The sequence below is a fragment of the Pararge aegeria genome, chromosome 22 (assembly GCF_905163445.1).
Source record: "Pararge aegeria chromosome 22, ilParAegt1.1, whole genome shotgun sequence".
NCBI lineage: Eukaryota > Metazoa > Arthropoda > Insecta > Lepidoptera > Nymphalidae > Pararge > Pararge aegeria.
In genome coordinates, this window is record NC_053201.1 from 7,422,419 (window position 1) to 7,445,849 (window position 23,431).

Below are 23,431 nucleotides of genomic sequence, written 5' to 3' on the forward strand. Positions count from 1 at the left end.
AGTTTTTCTATTCTATCTAAAAAAAGAATAGATTCTTTCTTCTTCTTTTGTTTTCGTCATCGGTAAGGAGTCTGCTTTTTAACTATTTCCACGTACTTTAAAATCTTAGCGCCGTTGCTGCGTGATTGCCTGCGCTTTTGACAGTATGAGTATACTTAGTAAGTTTAATGTAAATAATTAATTTACTACGATAATGCACACATCGCCAACTAGCCCCAAAGTAAGCGTAGCTCGTGTTATGGGTACTAAGATGACTGATGAATATTTTTATGAATAACGCATGGTACTATAGAATACATAAATACTTAAAATATACATAAACACCCGGACACTGAAAATCATTCATGTTCATCACACTAACATTTTCCAGTTGAATCTGAATGTGAATCGAACCCAGGGACTTGGATTCAGAAAGCAGGGTCGCTACCCACTGCGCCAATTGGCCGTCTATATTAAGCCGTCTATTGAGTATTGGCCGAATATTGACTAAAATGAGAACAAATTAAACGTTTTGTTATGCAACAAATGAGTTTTTATCAAAGGCATATAACCGTTCCTAACCGAGGTTCCGTTAAAAGACAATTTATCCCGAATTTACTGACTTGCTAAATTACTGGGTACCGTAATGGTGGTAAAAAATGCTAAAAAACGCTCCTGTACTGCGGTTGTCTGAATGAGGGGTCGGACCTTTTTTTATTCAATGCATTTAGGTAGGTCGTCCACGATGACTTTTTGCATCGATCCAAACGTTTGGTTGACGCGCGAAGAGTTAGAGTAGGTAGGTATGACTTAATTTGCTGACAAGCACTAAGGGAGGTCGACTCTTTGCAGTAATTCAGTACTAATACAATCGCAAATAGACCGCGATACAAATAAGTACCTCTACCCATGTGACCACGATTTTGCATCGTTACTTTTTGAAGTAAAACTTCTTAAGCGCGACTAGGGAGTAACTCAGATCTTTTTTCTGACGGAAGTAACGCTTACGTCAGACGTCTGTGTAATTTCCGCTATTTAAAAATGATAATTTATATTGGTGGTAAGCATAATATGTAATATACTCCACGCTTCTTGACCTATACGGCAGCTAGTGGCAAATCTCATAATCAATTAGGATTATTTATTTCCAATATTTTCAAACGGATCCATTGTGAATAGCAAAGTGAATAAAAATAAAAAATAAAAATATTTTAAATTGCAAAGTTTTTTTTTAAATCTCTGAATATACTTATCGATTCTCAGTACACGCACACACTTTTTTTCGTGATTTAGACTTGTACTAAAAACGATAATTCGATAACCCTCGCTCTACTTCCTTCCGATGTTGTCTAAAATAGTCGTTAGTACCTATAGATGCTCAATAAAGAAAGTTACGCGTTAGAATCAACTGTATCTATATTATACTTCGCTTTTGTCGCGCGTTGCACATGTGACAACCGATCGAAAAAGTCTCAGTTTATCATGCTACAGGGATCGAGATTTCGCACGGAACAGCTAGAGCTACCTAAGAAAAATGTGCATTTATGTTACATCACTAATTTCTATTTGGTGTATTCCGTAATAAGACAATGGTCTTATTATTCTATGAAACAAGAAATATACCTTAAAAGACTACAAAGACAAGAAACTTTTTCCCAAGCGTTTGAATAACTGACTGATGTTAGCTTCTCATTTAGCTGATTGCACATTACAGGTGAACTAACATACCCAAATTTTGTACGCAATATAGAACCGATTCACCTACAGTAGTTTACCAATCTGCACTTGGTCAGCATGGATGACTACGGCCTCAACACTTCTCATTCTGAGAAAAGACCCGTTCTCTGTAGTGAAACGGATAATTGGTTGATGATGAAGACGACAGAAACGAGGGACAGACGAGATAACCAAGAGATGCACTCGCTCAGGGTACTGAGAAAAACTTTGCAGTAAAGATAATATCCAAATTGTTTGGCTCTAAACGTAGTGTACAACCTGCATCCACGGTGGCATGTCAATTAGCGCTCTACACGCTGCCAACAAAAGAGTCGGGCAAGAGTCTTAATATTTATTGAATGCAGGACGCAAGCTTGGACCCACGTTGGACGTATTATTGTGGCATTCGCTTCAGACCCTTTGATCCATTTTCGAGAATGTTAAGATCCTCCTCCTCGAGATTAAAATGTCAGGCAAACTATCTTTGCCTGTATATTTCTAAAAAAAAGATCTAAGATCAGCCTGGCCAAAATTATGTATCGTCAGTGATCTATGTAAGTTTGTGGTGTGTGGAGTGGGAATTCAGATTTATAGGAACCCAGATCAAAGAGAGAGCTAATGATAACATAAATGGCGGGAATGTAATGGACAGAAGTGTGCGGAAGTTCAAAAATTGTAATGCTGTAATAAGAGACACTTAAATCGGTTAAACAGTGTACAGTAAGAGTAAGAGGTTTACATATTATGTCTTGAGAATTGTCTTATCCATTGTTGTATAAGTTAAAATACTAACAAGGCAGTCGTTTGCGATTAGCTTTACAAGTCAGCAATGATTGCCTAATGCAGTAAATGATCCAATGACTCGTAACTTTCGAGCCTCTTGCATTCCGCGCTGGAATGAAACGGGCCGTTGGTCATCTCAGAATTCGCGGCCTAAGGCGTTACGCCTTACCGCCAACCGTAACGTTGCGTAAGCAGTTACGCAAAGCCAATGTCAAGATCGCTGCGTCAACACCAACAGCAATGAGGTCAACGACCGCGCTAGCAAACAATGCTAACCCGATAGTTGAAACCTGAACGAGTTCACATCTGTTAGTGTAAAATAAAAAACGAAGCTCTTGAACTTGCTTCGTTCATTCATAAAGATAATGTGCGGCGATTTCACCTGTCGCGTGGAAACTCGCAACCTCAATTAATAATATTGATTAAATGATTCATTGGCTATGCATGATTTGTTTATTTTATCTGTCAATGGTCACTGGTGATGCATTTTTAAATACCTTTGGATTTATTATTTTTGTTTTATCTGGCTGAATAATCTTGGAGTGATTTCCACACGGGGACATTGTGTCGAGATGCTTCCCCCGATTCGTTTGATGTTCCTGAAGTTTAGAGGAAGTTTTACGGTGCACACTTCAGCTCGTTGGACTCCAACGTCTATCGATTCTCGGTTGCTACTACATCTTGGCGGTTTGGTTAGCTTTGTAAGTGAGTTAGGACCACAGATAGATATATAGATAGATCTTTTTTTGCATAATACACACATAATACACACATAATACATACGGATACTGAACCTCATTACTAAATAATCATGGAGAGATACTCTGAGCGTGGCTGTTTCTGTGTACCTGGGATTCGATTCGATTATACGAATGAGAAATAGGAAAATCGATCGAATAGATGGATATCCTAAGTAGAACTTTAGTAACACCCAGATGCACTGTTAAAGTGGAAACATAGCTCGAAGGATTGTAGACTCAATGCGTTAGAAGGGCGACCCCACACTGGTAAATGCAGCTTTTGAAAACCTCCCTACACCTAGAAGTTTATCTGCTAGAACTCTCTGGGTCAGGGTCTCTCTGGGTCAGGGTCTCTCTGGGTCAGGGTCTCTCTGGGTCAGGGTCTCTCTGGGTCAGCGTCTAGGGTCCCTGTCAATGGCGTCTTGCAACCGCAAGACGGTACTAACAGATTCTCAGGGAGTCGCTGGTAATAAGGACAAGATCGTTAAATTTGGGAATGCCATTAGAATTAATTTTATTTTTAAAAATTATTTCTGGCAGTTAGATACCTACCCTTAACCTCAGCTAGCTAGCTTTCTAGTTAGACGAAATGACTAACCACTAAACTTTGTCCCACAGAGCACGCCACCTCCCCTAGTGGATTGGTCTGGTGTGCCAACATTGGTGCTAGCACTGGTTGCATTGGTGATGGCAGCCACAGCTTTGCTAACAAGGCCAATGGATGGGAAGAGACCAGCTCGGCTGCCGGGACCTCCAGCTTTACCATTCCTCGGCACAAGATGGCTTTTTTGGAGTCGTTATCGAATGAACAAACTACATGAAGCTTATGAAGGTAAGGTGCTTTGCAATTATTCAATAACCGTATAAATAAAACTCTTCCCAAAGAAATTTAGACCGCTGGTTGGCGCAGTGGGCAGCGATCCAGTTTTCTGAGTCCAAGGCCGCGGGTTTGCTTTCCACAACTGGAAAAATGTTTGTGTGATGAGCATGAATGTTTTTCAGTGTCTGGGTGTTTATCTGTATATTATAAGTATTTATGTATGTTATATAATTACATATGAATATTCATAATACATGGGTATTATGAATATTCATATGTAATTATAACACAAGCTACGCTTACTTTAGGGCTAGATGGCGATGTGTTTATTGACGTAGTAAAAAAAATTCTGTAAGTTTGAGAATAATGTTTAACACTACAAGTTAGCCCTCGACTGCAATCTCATCTGGTGTCAAGTGATGATGAAGTCTGTTACTCTAATTGGTTCCTACCGGAACGCTAAATTGCTTGGCGGTACGTCTTTGTCAGAAGAGTGATAACTAGCTATGGCAGAACTCTGTCCAGACCAGAGCAAAGAAAATTCAGGAATTATGAATTCCCAGCCGCACCCGCTTAAAACGACAGCGCTCACCGAAGCGCTAGGGAGGCTCTCAAACCTGGGAGGACTGCATTGTTTTCAATAATTAGGGTTATTTATCACAAGCGCGGTTTCCTCATTGAGGTTTATGAACCATCGATGCTAATTTGGCAGAATTATCGTTGAGGGTTCTACTTTAATATGTATGCTTTCCACAGCTTCCCTTAGGTTAATGCGAATTTGATTAAGCGACTGTTTATTCTTCGATAATTTTTTTTACTTTTTTTATTATACTACAAGTTAGCCCTTGACTGCAATCTCACCTGGTGGTAAGTGATGATGCAATCTAAGATGGTAGCGGGCTAACCTGTTCAAATTCAAAATTCAAAATTCAAAATTCATTTATTTCAAGTAGGCCTAATATAAGCACTTTTGAAACGTCAAGTCTGTCTGTTTGTAGTGATTCGACCACCGGTTTGTTGGGGAGTATGGCAGTTATATTTAACCCATACAAGACCCTAATCGGTTTCTATGCGACATCATACCGGAAAACTTAATCCCTTTCCGGCTAGTCTTTGTCGGTAGGGCGGTAACTAGCCACGGCCGAAGCCTCCCACCAGACACAGTAGAATTTGTATCAATACGACTTTAAATCATTGAAAGTTCACCATAAAGTAACTAAATATTATATAATATGATGTAAAGTTATATAGTTTTCGCTAGAGTGCAGTAGTACCTACAATGATTTTCTAATCACTTTTGTTTTTTATTTTTTTGAAAACATTGTGCTATCATAATGTTTTTTTTTTTAACAATTATTACCAGTTGGCCCACACAGGGTTTTCGACAAGATTATACAACGTGTAACCAAATTACGAAATACTATTGAAGGCGGCATAAGTATAGTACCAAAGGAAAATAAAAAAAAAGTAAAAATATAAATATACAATATATATATATACCCTGTAAAAATATTATATAAAAAGAAGCATATTTATTTTTCCATAAAAACTAATTCGAATAACGGTTTACTTATAAGGAAGATAAAAGACCGACACGTACCTAATGTAGTGACGGGAGTCATTTGATTTTAATTTTGCATGTGATGTTAGGGCTGTATCTGATTTCTTTAAGTGAAATCTATAGCAGTGATTTACTCAAAAACTATTAGCGTTCCGGTTTCCCAAAGAAGTCACAAAAACAGTAGTCAGAGGTAGTTTGCACCTGAGACTGCGTGAGAAGTAATATTTCCGTTTCTTTACACGTTGCACGTTGCTCTCCAATCAGAATTTCAATAAAATTTTGACGATTAGACTACGCCACTGGTTGTGCAGCATTTGGTCGCTCTATACATTTTTGGACAGTGTCCTTGTAAAAAAATGTCTAGGTATATTCTTGCCAGCGGGGGTTGTTTTTAATTGTTCACACCCTCGCCGTCACAATGAGATATTTGCACGCAGACATGTTCAGGCGGTACGGGCCAGTGTTCGCCGAGATCACGCCCGGGGGCGCTCTAGTCGTCTCCATTGCTGAACGATCCGCCCTCGAAGCGGTCCTGCGCACCCCTGCCAAGAGGCCTTACAGACCGCCTACAGAAATCGTCCAAGTGTACAGAAGATCGAGACCTGATAGATACGCCTCTACTGGACTTGTTAATGAGTAAGTTAAGGGTTAACAAGTTTTATTTATTTACTAGCTGTTATGTATTAGTGTTTCCTAGGCCTTTGTTACCATACGGCATAGCTCAACGAGTCGCGAAGCTTAACTAGCATTGGACAGGGCACATAGCTCAGAGAACCGAAGGACGTTGTCCGATGGTGGTCCCATGGTCCCAAGGTGCTGAAATGGCGACTTCGCACCGGAACACGCGGCGTTGGTCGACCCCTGGGGAGATGAACAGATAACAAGGGCTTCCGAGTCCCTGGAAGCCCCTGAAAACTAAACCCCAGCCCAGGACCTTGGATTTTGGAACTCTTTACAGAAGAACTATGTCCAGCAGTGGACGTCCATCGGTTAAGGTGATGATGAAGGATTAATCCAAGATGCTTTCATAAACATGAATTAATAAAAGATTACATGACGCCCCTCCGGACAAATATTATTATTACTACTATTATTATTATGGTGAACTCGTCACCCACACCATAAACGTAAAGTGTATAAAAGCATGACTGATATAATAAAATAAGTGTAATATACACCTGTAACCTGCAAAAGGTTGCTGAGAATCTCAGGACGATGGTGATGGTAGTTCTATTTATAAGAAGCTACACACCAAGTTAGATAGTAGTCAGCCGACCAAATAATTTATCTTGTTAGAAACTTGGACATATGCAAAAAGGTAACCACTTGCATATACCAAGTAAAAGCTTTTTCTATGTAGCATAATGACGGTGACTTCACAACTCACCCACACGCTAATATATTTTTTACTATGGGTTTCAAGTTTTTAGATTGTTTCCTAGCCACCAGCTTTCACTTATCACGGAATTGTCCAGAAACCTGTAATGAGTATAATCAATATTATGAGTTTTATACGCACAATAATGTAACATAAACACGCTGTGTAACAATGTATATTGAATTAGGATTTTTCATAAGTGCCTGTGATAGGCCTACATGAATAAAGAAATTGAATTTGGATTTTAATTTGAATTTACAGCTTAATTCTTTTATTTCTAATTAAACAGATTAAAGTCTAGTTCACATTAAACGAGGTTCTAAACTGAGGTTATCGATATGTCATTTCCTCATTTCCTGAAAAAGATTTTATAACTCATTAATTGTATATTTATATTAATTGATCAATTATTATTTCTGAGGTGCGCCATTCGTTTTTATTATTTACTAATATTTGTCAAATTCAAATTAAGAAAAATGGAATGGTATAAGAATGTATACCTACCATTTCATTTTTCTAAAACGAAAATAAAGGTTTTTTTTATTTATTTTCTTATTTGGTTTATCAAAATATTTACAAACAAAATAACTTAAAATCACTAATGTAGCCCACCCACCCGCAATGACGCGGCGTGGTAGGTCTTAAACCGTCTCTCCTTAGAAAGAGAAGGCCTGTGCCCGGGAGTTAAATGTAAATAGGCTGGGGATGAACTGAAGCTTTCTGAACTCCTGCAATCTATATATACTAAATAATTTAAAAGTTTTCACTGCACGTTTTAATATATGTTATAGAGATTATTTTTGTGACAGCGGAACGAGAATAAAATACCTGTATTAATCAATCAAAATAAAACCATTTTAAAAATACGAATACTCAATACAACTGTACACCAGTGTGAATAGTGTAGGTACACACACTTAAACATACACTTGCCTTGAAGTACCTGCTTTGACCATCGAATGGCCTTTCATTCACTTGGGGACTCGAATGGATATGATAACTGATAATTCAGTCTAGCACTCAGTTTATGTGAACTAACCATTACGATATCAAAACAAATATTATAAAGCGTAAGTATAGATTTTATGTGTCATAATTTTTAACCGATGGACGTCTACTACTGGACATAGTTCTTTTGTAGAGAGTATAATAATAAAAAAGAAAGCCGTACAGCAGTGGAAACTTTTTTGTTTGCTTGTATCCAATAGGCTCCGAAACTACTGGACCAATTTTAACCATTTTTCTACCAATACAAAGCTTGATAGTCACCAAGTAACATGGACAATTTTTTTTTTAATTAGAGATCCTTAAGAAAATTACAATAATGTAACTTAAATTAGCAAAATTTGTCTATAAAAATTAATTATTTGGCGTGGGCTGCTAAAAATATTGATGATACATAAAAGTTATGTACAACATGATTAAAGTACTTCCTGATTAAATTCTCCGCGAAAACGGATGGTTCCTGCTGGATTTGTGAAAAACCGTAATTACGAGGTTGAAAGAGAAATATTTGAAAAAAACGTACGTACGAGGTCCCGAGCTAGTTGAAAATAAAAATATTTGTAAAAAGCTGTAATTACGAGGTCCAGAGCTAGTCGAAAATAAAAATATTTGTAAAAGGCCGTAATTACGAGGTCCAGAGCTAGTCGAAAATAAAAATATTATGCTAATGTCAACCAATTACAAACGAATTAAATCAAAGCTTATTAATCAATCTCGATTTAAATTGAAGTGACAAAAAATAATTGTGCTCAATTATAAATTTTACGTGTTGGACAATTATAAATATATGTACTACTCAACTAGGAAACCGCGAGCAAAAAATATCAAGCGACATGCAAAAAATACAAAATACTTACTATAAGCCCTTTGTATCGTAATTTGTATTAGTAAAGTTTTACCAACACATGAGATGATTATGAAAATGTTTTATTCTGAGTCATATCATCAGCATCTTCTCTCTCAAAGTAAGAGATATCTAAAGGTTATGCCCTATGTTCTTAGTAGATAAAGGACGAGTCCTATCAGTATCCGTAGCGTAAATAAAGATTTATTTATTTTAATTTTAATTAAAGAAGCAATCTTTAAAAAAACAATAAAAAATATTTAGTAGTTTGCATATTCTTTCCAGGTTATTTAATGATTCTCATTTATTCAAAGCAGGAAAATGATATAACTCATATTTTCGTTAACGCTTTAATTTGCTGATCACGTACGTTCAGCTCTACGCAGGTGGTGACTAGTTTTTGCTACAACCCACTTCCTGTTTTGTTCAGCGATTATTGGGTGCAAAAATAGGTATTTTATTATCTGGTTTTACTATTTTGCCGTAATTTGTCCTTGAGTAAGCTTTTATGGAAAGTGACACAGCTTTTAAATAATTAATTATTCGGACTTGGCTCTGTTATTGTTTTTGTGAGTATAAATCGTTCGCGCGTTTTAAATATGGTGTCGCACCCAGTTATCTTGATGATAAAATATACCTACAACACAAATTTTCATCATATCATTATTATCGGCCCAGTACAGGGCACGGGTCTCCTTCGACAATGAAAAGGGTTTAGGCCGTAGTCTACCCAAACGGCCGACTCAACTCCCCTTGGAGAACTCCATTATGAAGAACTCTTAGGCATGCAGGTTTCCTCTCGATGTTTTCCTTCACCGTTGAAGCAAGTGATGTTTTTTATTTCTAAAAACAGGCATAACTTCGAAAAGTTAGAGATGCGTGCTGGGATTCAAACTCGGCCCCCCGAGTGTAGCTGAAGGTATAACCACTAAACTATAACCAACCTCGGAACATAAAGCCTATACAGAACAAAATATCAAAGTGAGATAGAGTTTAAAGTGATCAGTTAAATAATGAACTACAAACCATCCATCCTCTTCAAAAACAAGATAAATTAAATACTAAACGTGCTCTCCTAGGCACGGGGGTGGACTACGCCTATTTTTTAACTTAAAGCTGGTACTTATAATTTCTTGAAATAAACCAAATTGTGTGCTGTCACGTATTTGATTCAAACCTGGATATCGATTCGAACAGAGGACCTAATCCGTAATCCTTGGTCACAGTACAGGTCACAGACCAACGAGCCAGTTGTTTCATAAATGGAATGATATAATAAATAAATAATAATAAATTTATTTAATACATAGTGGTGAAAACATTACCAATGCCAATTTTACATAATTTATCTAAGACATAGTTTTCTTTTTCAAATGATGCAAAATATAATAAATTAATTTAAAATGGTTGAACCAAAAACTAAGCTAAAATCTCTAAAATAATGAATAAGATCCGATAGTCATGTCAATCATATTGGATTCCAGACAAGGAGAGAAGTGGCATCACCTGCGAAGGCATCTCACTTGCGAGCTGACCAGCCCTCACACCATTCAAGGGTTTATTCCTGAGCTGAACAGCATCTGCGACGACTTCCTCAACCTGCTGAAGAACTGTCGAAGGCCGGATGGTATCGTGCACGGCTTCGATCAGCTTACTAACCGCATGGGTTTGGAATGTAAGTACATAGTAGTAGTTGAGTAAGAGTACAGCTATTTGTGATAGAGCTCGCCCAGGGAAATACTACCACAATGCTTATTTCTTCCGACAAGCTACATTGCTGTGTTCCGGTCAGAAGGTCGTGGTTGATATGGTATTTATAGGCACTTTAGGCTACGCGTCAGGTTGTCGGAGACAGAGTGGTGCTTTGAACGTGTTCCTTGCATGTCCTGTGAATGTTGCTCTGGAAATTTGTGATGGTTTCCCGCTTCAGGGCCATCTGTTAGGTCCGATAATTAACACTATAAAAAATGAATAATTGTTATTCAAAATATTAATAAACTTTAATTAACATCTTGAATTATTATTCACATAGATAAATTTTACTCTCGTAAAACTTAAAATTGACCTAACTTGAACTTTTTGAAATTAAATTTCTTTTTGTAAGTAGCCAAGTAATTGTTGGTGATATCCAACCTCATAAAAGTAAGTTGAAAGAGAAATGAGAAAAATTAAGTACAATTCTAGAATTCAGGTAATTTACATACAGAAATACCTAATGAAGAGCATAGCGACTTTAAAATACGAGACCAAACAAATGAACAAATTATTTATTAAAATAAGTCTATACATTTTTTTTAAATTTTGGTGAGATGCAGGTCATTTACATTAACTATAACATTGAGGGTTCCAAACACGCCCACAACAAAAGTCCGACAAGAATATATCCGTTAGAATTTGGATACAAAATACTTCATTCGCACATTCATCATACCTAAACATTTTATTCACATTTACAATGTTTACTCAGATTACGTTAACGGATGTGTCTAAAACGTGTAAAGTTTATATTTGAAAATGAACGATAACGCGGTTAAGTAAACAACCACTAAGCTTCATTTAAAAAAATGTTTGATATTTTCGGGTGTACATTGATAATAACCGTGATAATCATATTAATGTTCTAAATAGGCAATGGTATAATATTTTATCTAATATACCAGGAATAGAAAATTTTAATCTGTATGATTACAAAATCAAAGTCAAGAAAGAAAAGTGTAAAAACAACGAAATTGTTTTCTGTAAGTTTTTGCAGATATTGCATAATGAAAAGTTAAAGCATTACAAATTTGTTCCACAAATAAAAAAAAATACAACCAAATAGATAACCATTCCTTTTTGTAAGTCGGTTAATAATGACTGTTTTATTACAAAACGAATATTCATTTTTATTGTTACATACGAAATACAAAAAATCAATCATATAGAGTGGCGATGCGTCGCCACAGCCTGCGTCGTCACGCCAAAAATCAGGTTTACCCTCGCCTATAGATGTTTCACATCAAAAAAGTCTACTAATCCACACTTGGCCATTATAGCCTATAGCCGGAACCCCTCTCATTCTGAACTAATCTGCACTCTATAGGCCTGGCTAGTTGGCCAGGAATGGGTTGATGATAATAATGGTATTATAATTATATAATGTAGTCTTGACCATATTAATAACTCAATAGCTGGATACGATTAACTAAAATTTGGCCACTTCAGTTTTCAACGTTCTAAAATCGAATCTCCCATGCCTCCAATGGATGTGCAATTTCAGAGAAATGATTTCTCGGAAATATTATTTTAAACAAAGGGTAATAGACAGATTAATTACACCATATAAATATTCTAACAAGCTCACCAACCATAATATCTGTTTAGATTTATCTTACTTTCGACTGCTGACATTTTTGGCAAGAATTCCAACCTTTGACCTTTTTTGCTAACTTATTTATTTATCAGTTGCCAAAATTCTTGAACCTACTTACTTTTTATTACAATTGACTTGATAAGTAGTCAGATATATTCTCATTACCAAATTAAGTACTTAATGTTCCAGAAGTAGTAGTAATTAGGATTACCTACTATGATAAAGATATAGAAGAATATATTTAGTTTTTTTAAGTTATGAAGTTGTTTAACTAGTCTTCTCATAGATTTTATGCATTGAACATAAAGTAAAGTAAAACCTTGGTTTTACAATCTCCGTATTATTTCGTGTGTTTAGAGGTCAGGTTATTCAATTCGAAACAATATTTATAAAATCATAACCAAAATAATGTGAAATCATCATGGAACCATTTTCAAAGCAAGTGCTATTAACTATACCTTTTTGTACTGAATTTTACCTCAATTTTGTCATTCGTGGCCGGCTCATATCTTCAGTGGGGTACGCCAAAGACTCGGCACGTACTATGCACGCTCAATGTGTATTTGTTACTCGCGATTCGGAGGATTCAAAAGACTAATACTTAGTGCACTCAAGTTAAGTTTTTTTAATTTATCCGTGCTGCCATCTCTGGATAAATAACAAACTTTTAAAATCTTTATTTTGTTTTTGTTATATCTTTAAAATGATTGAGCAAATGTATAAGATGTACACCGGATATCCGTTTCGTCTTTTATTTTTGTCTAGTCGGGTCATAGTCTGGTATTATTTCCGCTATTGAATTTATCGCGTAAAATCTGATCACAATAGAATTCTGTCTTTTTTAAAGATAAAAACAACGTTTCTGACAAGAAATCTTCGAAGTGTTTAGCGTTAGTTTTATTATTTTATAAAGTCTCTGTAATGGTGAGGGTCGTTGACCTCCCGGGCGCACAAGAGAACGCCCGGATTAGGTCCCCGGCAGGGGAAATATTTGTTTTTTCTGGCCCGGTAATAGATTTAACCCGTGGTCATCATCATCATCATTGGCACTACAGCCTATTGTGGGGCCGGTACTGCTGGATTCGATTTCTCCACCTGTTTCCCTGTCCCATGTCCGCGAGTTCGGCCAGAGTGTTGCTTGTTGAGTGTTGTGTGAGCTAAAATACATAAGTTGAAACTATTTGTGTTAAAAGAATTTCATACCTAATGACAAGGTTGTTTGGAAGCAATTAGCTTCGTTCTCATCTTCCAGCAGATATAAGAATGATTGCGAAATTGTAATTTAATAATGTTTGTAAAGAGCAACTGCTGAATATCTTCTCTGCTTCTTCTCGGTAATCTGGCCGTTTGAACCGGTGGTAGGGTCAACAAACAGACAGACTTTTAGAGAGTGCTAATATTCAGCTTATTTAATACTTTTAATAAAAAGATTTTCAATACTTGAGCATGTAAAGTCTATTTTTTCTTACTTTTCTTATAACAATCACAACAATCTTTTTGATACTTTTTACTGTAAAAAGTTAAGAAAATAATGAAAACACACATTACATAAAGAAAATCTCTTTTTATTGGGTTTGTTTATTTTATATACTTTACTTTAATTTAATTAAAAGATTTTTTACAGTAAGATACGCTATGCCGTATCTGCGTGAAAACCCACCATATAATAAACTACTATTTTGTACTAATGACACGTTAATAGATTCTATTTAAAATTTATTATGCGTGTTATTTTAAGCCATAAATAATGATATTGTATGCATGAGAATGCTTACTTAATTGGAAAGAGAAAAAACGCTTAGAACTAAGTAGGTATGTTAATTAATTAATTTTAAATTTGCGGTCTTAATGGACCATTATTTAAATATAAAAATTAGCGGTTTCAGAAAAACACATCTGGCGCAGTAATTATTAGATACGTACTAGCTATATCTGTATGTTGTTTTAACTAAAATTATTCCCATGTAATTGATGTAAGGTATAATTTGTATTGTTTAGAATCAATTAAGTAATATATTTTTCTGGTGGGAGGCCTCGCCCAAAGGCCCGTGGCTCGTGGTTTCCTACCAACGACAAGTCTGTCTGTTTGTAGTATCTCTACCATTAAGCCGGTGCTAGAGTCACTATTTATTTATTTATACTCTTAATTTGCACACATAAAAAATGCAGAAGAAGAATAAAAAAAATATAAACATTAAGTATTGCTGTGCTTGTCTACAGGGAAGAAAGAGTAGGAAAGAGTTAGGTGTCATCTGAACATTTTAAACGGGTATTACTGTCGTGTATTGATACGAGAATTTTAACGGTGAATATTTTTAAGCAGTTCGATGAAATTTTGAGAATGCGTACCTACGAAAATCACTCAATTGTGGATATCAACGATATTTTATAGCTACAGGTTTGCTATACGTTGGATATTATTTCTAGCCCTAGCCTAACCTCTGAGCCAAATAATATGATATAGGTTAGCCTGGTTAGCTAGAGTTATACTTACGCGCCCTTGTGCTGTTACCTAAATCGAGGCTACATGTCGCAAACAGTGTGCAAAATTTATGTCGATTTGAATCTTTACTTAAAGTGGGTTTAGGTTGCATCATCAGACCTTAGGCCTCCATTGACGTAATAGGAACGGTCGTATTTAACATCTGAATGAAATATGGCATGCTGTTAAGAGATAAGTAATGCAATATAGGTCAGAATAGTAAGTGTACGTGATAGTGGAAGAGCAGGTGAACTATGCTTCTTTGATGAAAGAGACAATATCTGCTCCGCTAGCACTGACAGAGCATGCGTATCTCACGGCCGTAAATGAAGAGCTTTCTACTTAGTAAATTATGGACAGGGCTTTGTGAAAGGGTATTAATAAATAAATATAAATAAATATAATACGACACTACACACACCGCCATCTAGCCCCAAAGTAGGCGTAGCTTGTGTTATGGGTACTAAGTGACTGATGAATAATTTTATAAATAGTATACATAAATACTTATAAAATACAAATAAACACCCAGACACTGAAAAACATTCATGTTAATGACACAAACATTTGCCAGTTGTGGGAATCGAACCCACGGCCTTGGACTTAGAAAGCAGGATCGCTGGCCACTGCGCCAATCGGCCGTCTAGAAATTATAATATGAAAACTACTGGACTGGGGATGAACAACATTAAGTTAGTCATAGGGAGTCGTAAGACAAAGGTGGCACAGGAGCATGGATATCCCATCAAAAGGCCTCTCTATTCCCTATGGATACTAAACGCCTTAAAATTTCTTTTTTGATTACATAAGTCTTAGCCTCTTAGGATTCCATTTAATGTTTACACAAATAAATACTGTTTTAAGCTTGTCGGAGTCCTTAATCTAAATAAAAAAATCGCCAAATTATTAAAAAAATTATAATATCCAACTTAAATGGTTGGAATACTTTGATTAGCAAAATTAAAAAGAAAAAAATATTAGAAATTGTCTCGAGGTCTTTTTTCATTAAATTCCTCGGCCCGTGCCTCGAGCACGAGCCAAGTCTCTCTCGCTCATTATTGTTATTCTATTATAATCGTCAAAGCTCGCCAATCCATGTTTTCTATGTAGCTTTTAAGCTCGAACTGCACTCTTTAGAGAGCTGTACCTAGCAGTCGGATTTTAATAAACTGAACTCTTTTTAGTAATAATGTTTAGTTAGTTTAGTTTTTTTTCCGTTGAATGGAAAACTATCGTCTATAAACAGGGCAAAGTCAATACTAAGTAACGCCTGCTTCTATCCAATGATAGAAGCAGTGGATAGAAGCAGCAGGCGCGACTTTGCGGAAATCTATGATATGAAAATTAAGCTTAATTTGCTATACTCAATACTTTACAATGAATGATATTGACTTAACAATTATTCACTGTAAAGTCAACATCTCCTGAGGATGCTCCAGTTTCGGATCGGAACGTGCGTAGAGAGTACATTGCCTAAGATCTGTTTGGTGTGGAGTATAAGGATTGAAGAAATTCACTTTACTTACACTTACATTACACCATACAGATTCTCCTGCTTTTCGCGGAATATAGCAAATCAAGCTTAATTTTCATAGTTCAGCAAAGTTTCGTCCTGTGTCCATCAACCTGAGGTGTAGGCTTTAAGCGCATGCCCCCTTAGTTACACCGGCAACCACACTTTGCAGACTGGAACGCAGCATATACACAATGCTGTTTGGCGGAAGAAATAAGTAATCCTCTAGATGAGCCCTGTCACAAAAACTTCTTAGGGTGCCGTCTCCTTACGAAGGTTGGCAATCATTAGGGCTATAGCTGCTTTGGACACCGCTGGTCTAAATAATGATTTGGTGCTCTTTCCAAACCATTGTCGTAGGTTTTTGAGCCATGATATTCTTCTCCGGTCAGGCCTTCTTCTGCCTGCCACTTTACACCTGCCTGTCACTAAAACATCCAAGTATTTTTATAATTGTTATTAGTGTTTTTACCTACACTTGGAGGAATTATCAATTTTATAAATTTAAAATGCATATAAAAAATTTCGGATCCTGTCGGTTCCGAAAATTTTTATATGCATTTTAAATTTATAAAATTAACATCTAAGTACTACTAAAACGAAGATGATGATGATGGATCACAAAACATTGCAATCACCGTAGTAGCTGTCATTCAATAGCAATCGACATCAGCTCTTACACTACGCATGTGAGTGCGAGAATGCACCATTAGAAATGCATTATTAGTTACATTATGAGACGTATCACATAACTGGGACGCCTTATCGTCGCCCGGTAGTTATGACATGACACTTTTGACGCGTGTAACATTGCACAGTGCACATAAATTATTGTAACTTGTATGGGTAGGTAGATAGAGCGATAACAGAGTGATATTTCTACTAATATTATAAACGTTTCTTAAGTATAGTTCAACGGGTACATACCACGATAATATTTTGGATTTGTCGATATTTCGACCCAGTTGCATGGATCGTGGTCACGACGGGACTGCGTAGGCAAGAGATGTCAAGTTGGATGTCACGGGCAGAATCTGACTACCCGCTTTCGTGTTCTTTCGACAAATCCCAAAATATTATCGTGGTATGTACCCGTTGAACTATACTTAAGAAATGTTTATTAACCACGGAAATCTTAGTTTAAAATCTTTTATTATAAACGTGTATGAAATTGTGTATGTTTGTTTGTTACTTACTCGTATGTTCGCTTCAAGTACCGCATTTTCACACTGTTGTAGCTTGAAACGGACATAGGATTTTGTGTATACTATTAGTAGGTACAGTTAAATGATTATAATATAGTATGTATGTCATACAAATAGTAGTATTTAAATGGATCCAGCTGTTTGTGTGCTACGATGACATACTCGTAAATATACAAACAGACCGAAAACACGTTGAAATTTATAACACCCCTCATTACGTATCGGTGGCTAAAAAAGTTTTAAAACCTTCACGCCGCTAAATGCGTGTGCTTCTGCTAATTAAACACATAAATATGAAGTTTGTCAGCCATTTTGCTTTATTTATTGCCATTATTAACAAAATGGTCTATATTTACTCCGATATGCGATGATGACGAAGAATAAATCGCCATAAATTACTCCATAGAAGACATTATAAAATCTTCAGATGCAAATTTGAGTTTTTGCATCCGAGATAAAGAGCTTCTATTATAATGACCAATGGTAGGTATATTAAAACCAGCTTTCTTACGCCAATTAAATTTCGCAAGATTTATTGACGTGAATTATGTGAAGTGTTTTTTTTATTAAATTTATCTTTTTCATTCCGGTGGCACAGCACAGTTTTTAACAAAAAAATACCAAGTGCAAGTGAGTGGAGCGCACAGAAGGTTCCGTACCGTCTTCGTTAAATGCCATAACAATACGACAAAAAACGAGGTGACAAAATGGCTGTACCCATTGAATTCAGAACATACGGAATCCTCATTCAGCCATCATTGTGTCCAAAAACAGCCCTGCGCACGTCTCATTTTACACTCGCGGAATGTTGGTAGCTCAGAAACTTTTTATTGTTAATGCTTCTAACATAGCAGGTAAAATAATTACTGTCTACTGCTAAATAGTTTGAAGTGACTTACTGTTTGTTCGAGAAACTAAACAAATATTAGTCGTGTACACGGTTTCTGTATGTTATTAATTCAGTGGTTGTACCATACAAATTATTAGTATGGTACAACCACATGCACCCTTGAGTACGGAACCCAGATTTTTTGTATTTGTTGCTTTCTATTATAATATCTGATTACATTTTAAATTGAAACTTACCTATAAATTACCATAAGTAAAACAGAGCTGCAGTGACTAGCAAAGAAAGAAAAATAGAAGTCAGTGTTTTTTTTTTTTAATTTTCATAATTTATTTATATACTAGCTGTTGCACGCGACTTCGTCTGCGTTTGATTTTGTTTTTTGATGTGGCATTCAATTTAGTTTTAGTTCTAAAAAAAATTAAAATATTCAGCATCGCTAAGCCTTAAATGAGGGGTTGGCTGCTGCTCTATAGTACAAAAATAATTATTTAAATCGGTTATAATTTTTCGGATTTATGATGTAAAATCGTCAAACACTTTCATCCCCTCTCCCAAAGGAACCGAACTTAATGTCGGGATAAAAAGTATCCTGTATTACTTCTTACACTTCCAAGAATATGTGTACAAAGTTTCATGAGGATCGGTTAAGTAGTTTTTGCGTGAAAGCGTAACAAACAAACTTACATTGACATTTATAATATTAGTAGGGATAGGGATAGGGATAGGGATAAGGATAGGGATAGGGATAGGGATAGGGATAGGGATAGGGATAGGGATAGGGACAGGGATAGTGAAGTAGGGATTAACAATAACACGTATTCTGCAAATTACAGCTGAAGATGCATATCATTGTAGATAGCACTGTGACAGACCGATAGACGGAAGGACAAGCATGGACAGACATGGATTAGAAAAGTTGAACTAACATTAAAAAGAGATATTCTATAGCTATCTTTGTTAATAAATATAATTTTACCTTTAGTTGCTTCCTAACGTACCAGTCGAGTATCCGCGAATTATCGTAGTTATAACAAGAAAATCGGTAACAAAAACGTGATTGTATAATTGTTAGGTCATTACTGCATTTAAACTAACAATAAATTAAATGATAACACTACAATCTATACGTTATATTTCGGTCAATTATTAGCAACAGATGGTTAGATATCGTGTCGAGGTTATTGTTGCAGTTATTTGGGTTAACCAACTAGTGAATAGTAATAAGATGGAAAACCTAGATATTAATTATTTATGAATGTTTACATTTCATTGTATACTATAGAAAGTTATCGATGCTTACGACCTGCCCGGTAATATATTATTTAGGTGTAAAAAAGGCGTTTTTAATGCTAGAGAGTGATTAGTATCAAATGGCCTCTTTGCTGCTCTTTATAGTTATTACATTGATTTAATATATTACTAGTATTTATAAGCTCACTGAATTATCACATGGTGTCATCATCCATCATCATCAAATCAACCGACTGACGTTCACTGCTGGACATACAAACTCCACGATTCTCGGGGCTCCTCGCGACTCGCTTGATGTCATCTGTCCATCTGGTTGGGGATCGACCAAAGCTGCGCTTACCGGTGCGGGGCTGCCACTCAAACACCTTGGAACCCCAACGTCCATCGGTTCTCTAAACTATGTGTCCCGCCCATTGTCACTTCAGCTTCGCGACTCGTTGAGCTATGTAACTCTAGTTCTTCTACGGATCTCCTCATTTCTAATTTGATCACGTAGAAATACTCCTAACATGGCTCTTTCCATCGCCCGCTGAGTGATTCTAAGCCTTCTTATGAGGCGCATAGTTAGCGACCACGTCTGAGACCCGTAAGTGATCACTGGCAACACGCTAGATTTTAATAACACTTGTACCTGGGTTGAAAAATGTTGTACCACCTGCAGTCTGTTCTCTTTTTTTTCCTAATTATTCTAAGGTTGCCTGGCAGAGATTGATATTGAGCTATAAGGCCGCCTTTTGTACTCCACTTCTTTTTTCATGTTTCTTTGTATACATTCTTGATTTGGTGTACAAATAAAGTCATCGTCAGCATCATGAAATCAACCGACTGAGTGTACACAGGTATTTTGTAGACAAGTACTAGAAAATAGTTAATGCTTTTGTTCCAGCGGTATGTGGACTCATGCTGGGCACAAGGCTTGGTTTCCTTGAGAGGTGGATGTCAGGAAGAGCGGCGGCTTTAGCATCAGCAGTTAAAGCGCATTTTCGGGCGCAGAGGGATTCTTACTACGGTGCACCGCTTTGGAAGTTTGCGCCAACTTCGCTATACAAGACCTTCGTGAGAAGCGAGGAGACTATTCATATGTGAGTTTATTTCCTAAACGTGTTTTTCGTGACATTTTTGTTTTCAGATGGCAGTACTTACTAGTTGCTCTACAAAAACAAGTCTTATTGAGCGATAAGGTCGTCTTATGAATTTAACTTTCTTCTTTATATGGCTGTGTCTTCTTGTTTCTAATCTTGATCTGGTACCATTGTATTTCAGTATCTATCATAATGAGAATGTATTTCACGCGAATTTTACGAAGTAAAAAGGTCAAGTCTGTAGGTTTCTTGTGTTTCTACCAACGGTTCAACAGCCCTACTGTACCGAAAATAAGCCGAAAAGAAACTCAGCAATTGCACTTTTCCAGCATTAACTTTTAACAATCACAATTTTTGTGTAAGATGTGTGTTATCTAAGATGTGTTTATAATAATAATAATAATAATAATAAAGCTTTATTTACATTCCTTACAATTAAATACCTTACTGGCTAAATATAATAGAGTTAAGTAAATACAATTTTCCTTAATCCTAAATTCTTATTTTCTATTTTAATGTTTTCATAGCTAAGTAATATATTGCCCTTATTGTACTTATACTATCTAATTTACGTAAGGACCGCCAGCAGCGGTAAAAGCCTCCTCCATATTTTTCCATTTGCACCTGTCCCTTGCAAGAGTACTCCATGTCTTACCCGCAACTTTCGCGATGTCGTCCTCCCATCTTTTCAATGGCCTACCGGGTCTTCTCTTCCAATCCATGGGATGCCAGTTGGTAACAATTTTTGTCCATCTACTATCTTGACATCTTTGAATGTGACCCGCCCATCTCCATTTAAGTTGCATAATTAGCTTTATGGCGTCTCTTGCTTTGGTCTCTCGTCTTATATCAGAGCACCTAATGCGGTCTTTAAGTTTAAGGCCAACTATACTCCTCTCCAAACCTCTTTGACATGTCCTTATTTTTTCAATGTCCTGATTGAGAGGGGCCAGGACTGGCATGCATAGGTAAGACATGGTAATATACACGTCTCTAGCGCTTTTGTTTTTAATCTTATTGGTAAATTTCCTTTAAAAATTTCCTTCATGCTCCAATATTTTTTCCATGTATTGGTGATTCGTCTATCTATTTCTTTGTCAATAGAGTTTTGGAATGAGATCAGATGACCAAGATAGATATATTCTTCTACGTATTCTATGACTTTCGATTGTATTTGTATCTGACTGCATGTGGAGTTTGTGATAATTTTCGTTTTTTCTTGATTTATATGCAGACCTACTTTCATACTTTGTAAATTTAATGTTTCCAACATATACTGTAAACCATCTGAACTTTCAGAAAATAGTACTATGTCGTCCGCAAACCTCAGGTGTGACAAGAAGCTACCGTATATTTTTAGCCCGACGTTGTCCCAATTTAGTGTCCTGAATATATTTTCAAGGACAGCTAAAAAAAGCTTTGAAGAGAGCGGGTCGCCTTGCCTTAAACCTCTTTCTAATTTAAATGGGATTCCGACCGTGTCTATACGAACGCTAGATGTACTTTTGTGGTAGAGTTCTTTTATAATGTCTATGTATTCACTATTAATACCCTGTTCTGCTAGAGCATTCCACATAGCATTATGGGAAATGGAATCGAATGCTTTAGAATAATCGATAAATCCAATGTATAATGGTTTTCCATATTCCTTGTATTTTTCTATTATATTTTTTAGTGTGTGAATATGATCTATTGTGGAAAATCCTTGTATAAGTGTCTCCTAAGATGTGTTTACTGATTATAATATTTAACTACTGGTTTGGTTTATAGATAGATAGATAGATAGATAGATCTTTATTTGCATAATACACACGTTTACATAGATGTCATTTAAATATCAATACTACGTTGACTTCGTAGTCACAGTGTATTGCCATTGTTGTCAGTTTTAACATCACGCAGCGACCCCAGTACAAATAGGATATAACCTGATAATTATTTGAATGTTGCTAGGATAGTATCAGAACTAATGGAGGAAGCGAGATCGAGGACCCGTGGCGCCGCGCAGGACGACGGCATGCAGGAGATCTTTCTCAAGATACTCGCTAACCCTGAGTTGGATATGCGAGATAAGAAGGCAGCTGTTATAGACTTTATCACCGCGGGTATCGAAACGGTAAGATTTATATCTCCAGCCAAGTAAGAGTCAAATTTCCGCGTTTAGGATTCCGTGTCTCGGAAAGAAACGTATACTTAATTGTTCATTAAGCAAAAATCATGTCATGCTTTTTTTGCGAATGTAACCACTATCCAGTCAAATTGTTCACGCGTTCATATACTATTGTCCAAAAAAAGAGGTGTCATCGTTTTTTGGGTTCCACATATTATTCCACAATAACTTCTCAATGTCCAAAAAATTTAGGTTGTATAATCTAGCGTTAGAAGATTTACATCATCCCGATCACAAGGTATAGCTTTTTAGAAAAATTCAACACAGCAACATTTTCATCTGTCGAAATCTGTACCTTGATTGTCATTGGTGTTTTTTATTACTATGCGTTAGTAGGTTTAAAGTAGAGACTTACACAGGTTACATTTTTTTCTGTTATAGTTACATAACATATACCTACCTACCTTTACTCACCTTCCGTTGTTTTCTTTCTGTTATTCGTAAAAGCAATTCATAACCAAGCTCTTTATTGTTTATGTCATACTTTAAATAAAGAATACGCACACAAATTAGTTATAGGTTTCTTGGTGATATATTTAATCTGATTTATCTACTAAGTTCTACAAAATACAATGTCAAGGATACCAACTTTGTACCATTTGTAATATTGCATTGGTTTGAGTAGTAACAGTAATTTAATAGATGCAAATATAAAATATATATGCCTGCCTTACCCTATTTCCTAAAGGACACCAGTCTT

General features: G+C 36.2%; 1 protein-coding gene across 1 annotated transcript in view; it reads left to right on the forward strand.

Moving 5' to 3' along the window:
• LOC120633653 (ecdysone 20-monooxygenase) overlaps positions 1 to 23,431 on the forward strand; it is a 68,457-nt gene that overhangs the window by 38,461 nt on the left and 6,565 nt on the right. The window contains exons 2-6 of the mRNA XM_039903947.1: positions 3,837 to 4,050; positions 6,037 to 6,235; positions 10,311 to 10,501; positions 20,366 to 20,561; positions 22,515 to 22,677. Coding sequence (XP_039759881.1) covers positions 3,837 to 4,050; positions 6,037 to 6,235; positions 10,311 to 10,501; positions 20,366 to 20,561; positions 22,515 to 22,677 — 963 coding nt within the window. The remainder of the gene's footprint in view (positions 1 to 3,836; positions 4,051 to 6,036; positions 6,236 to 10,310; positions 10,502 to 20,365; positions 20,562 to 22,514; positions 22,678 to 23,431) is intronic.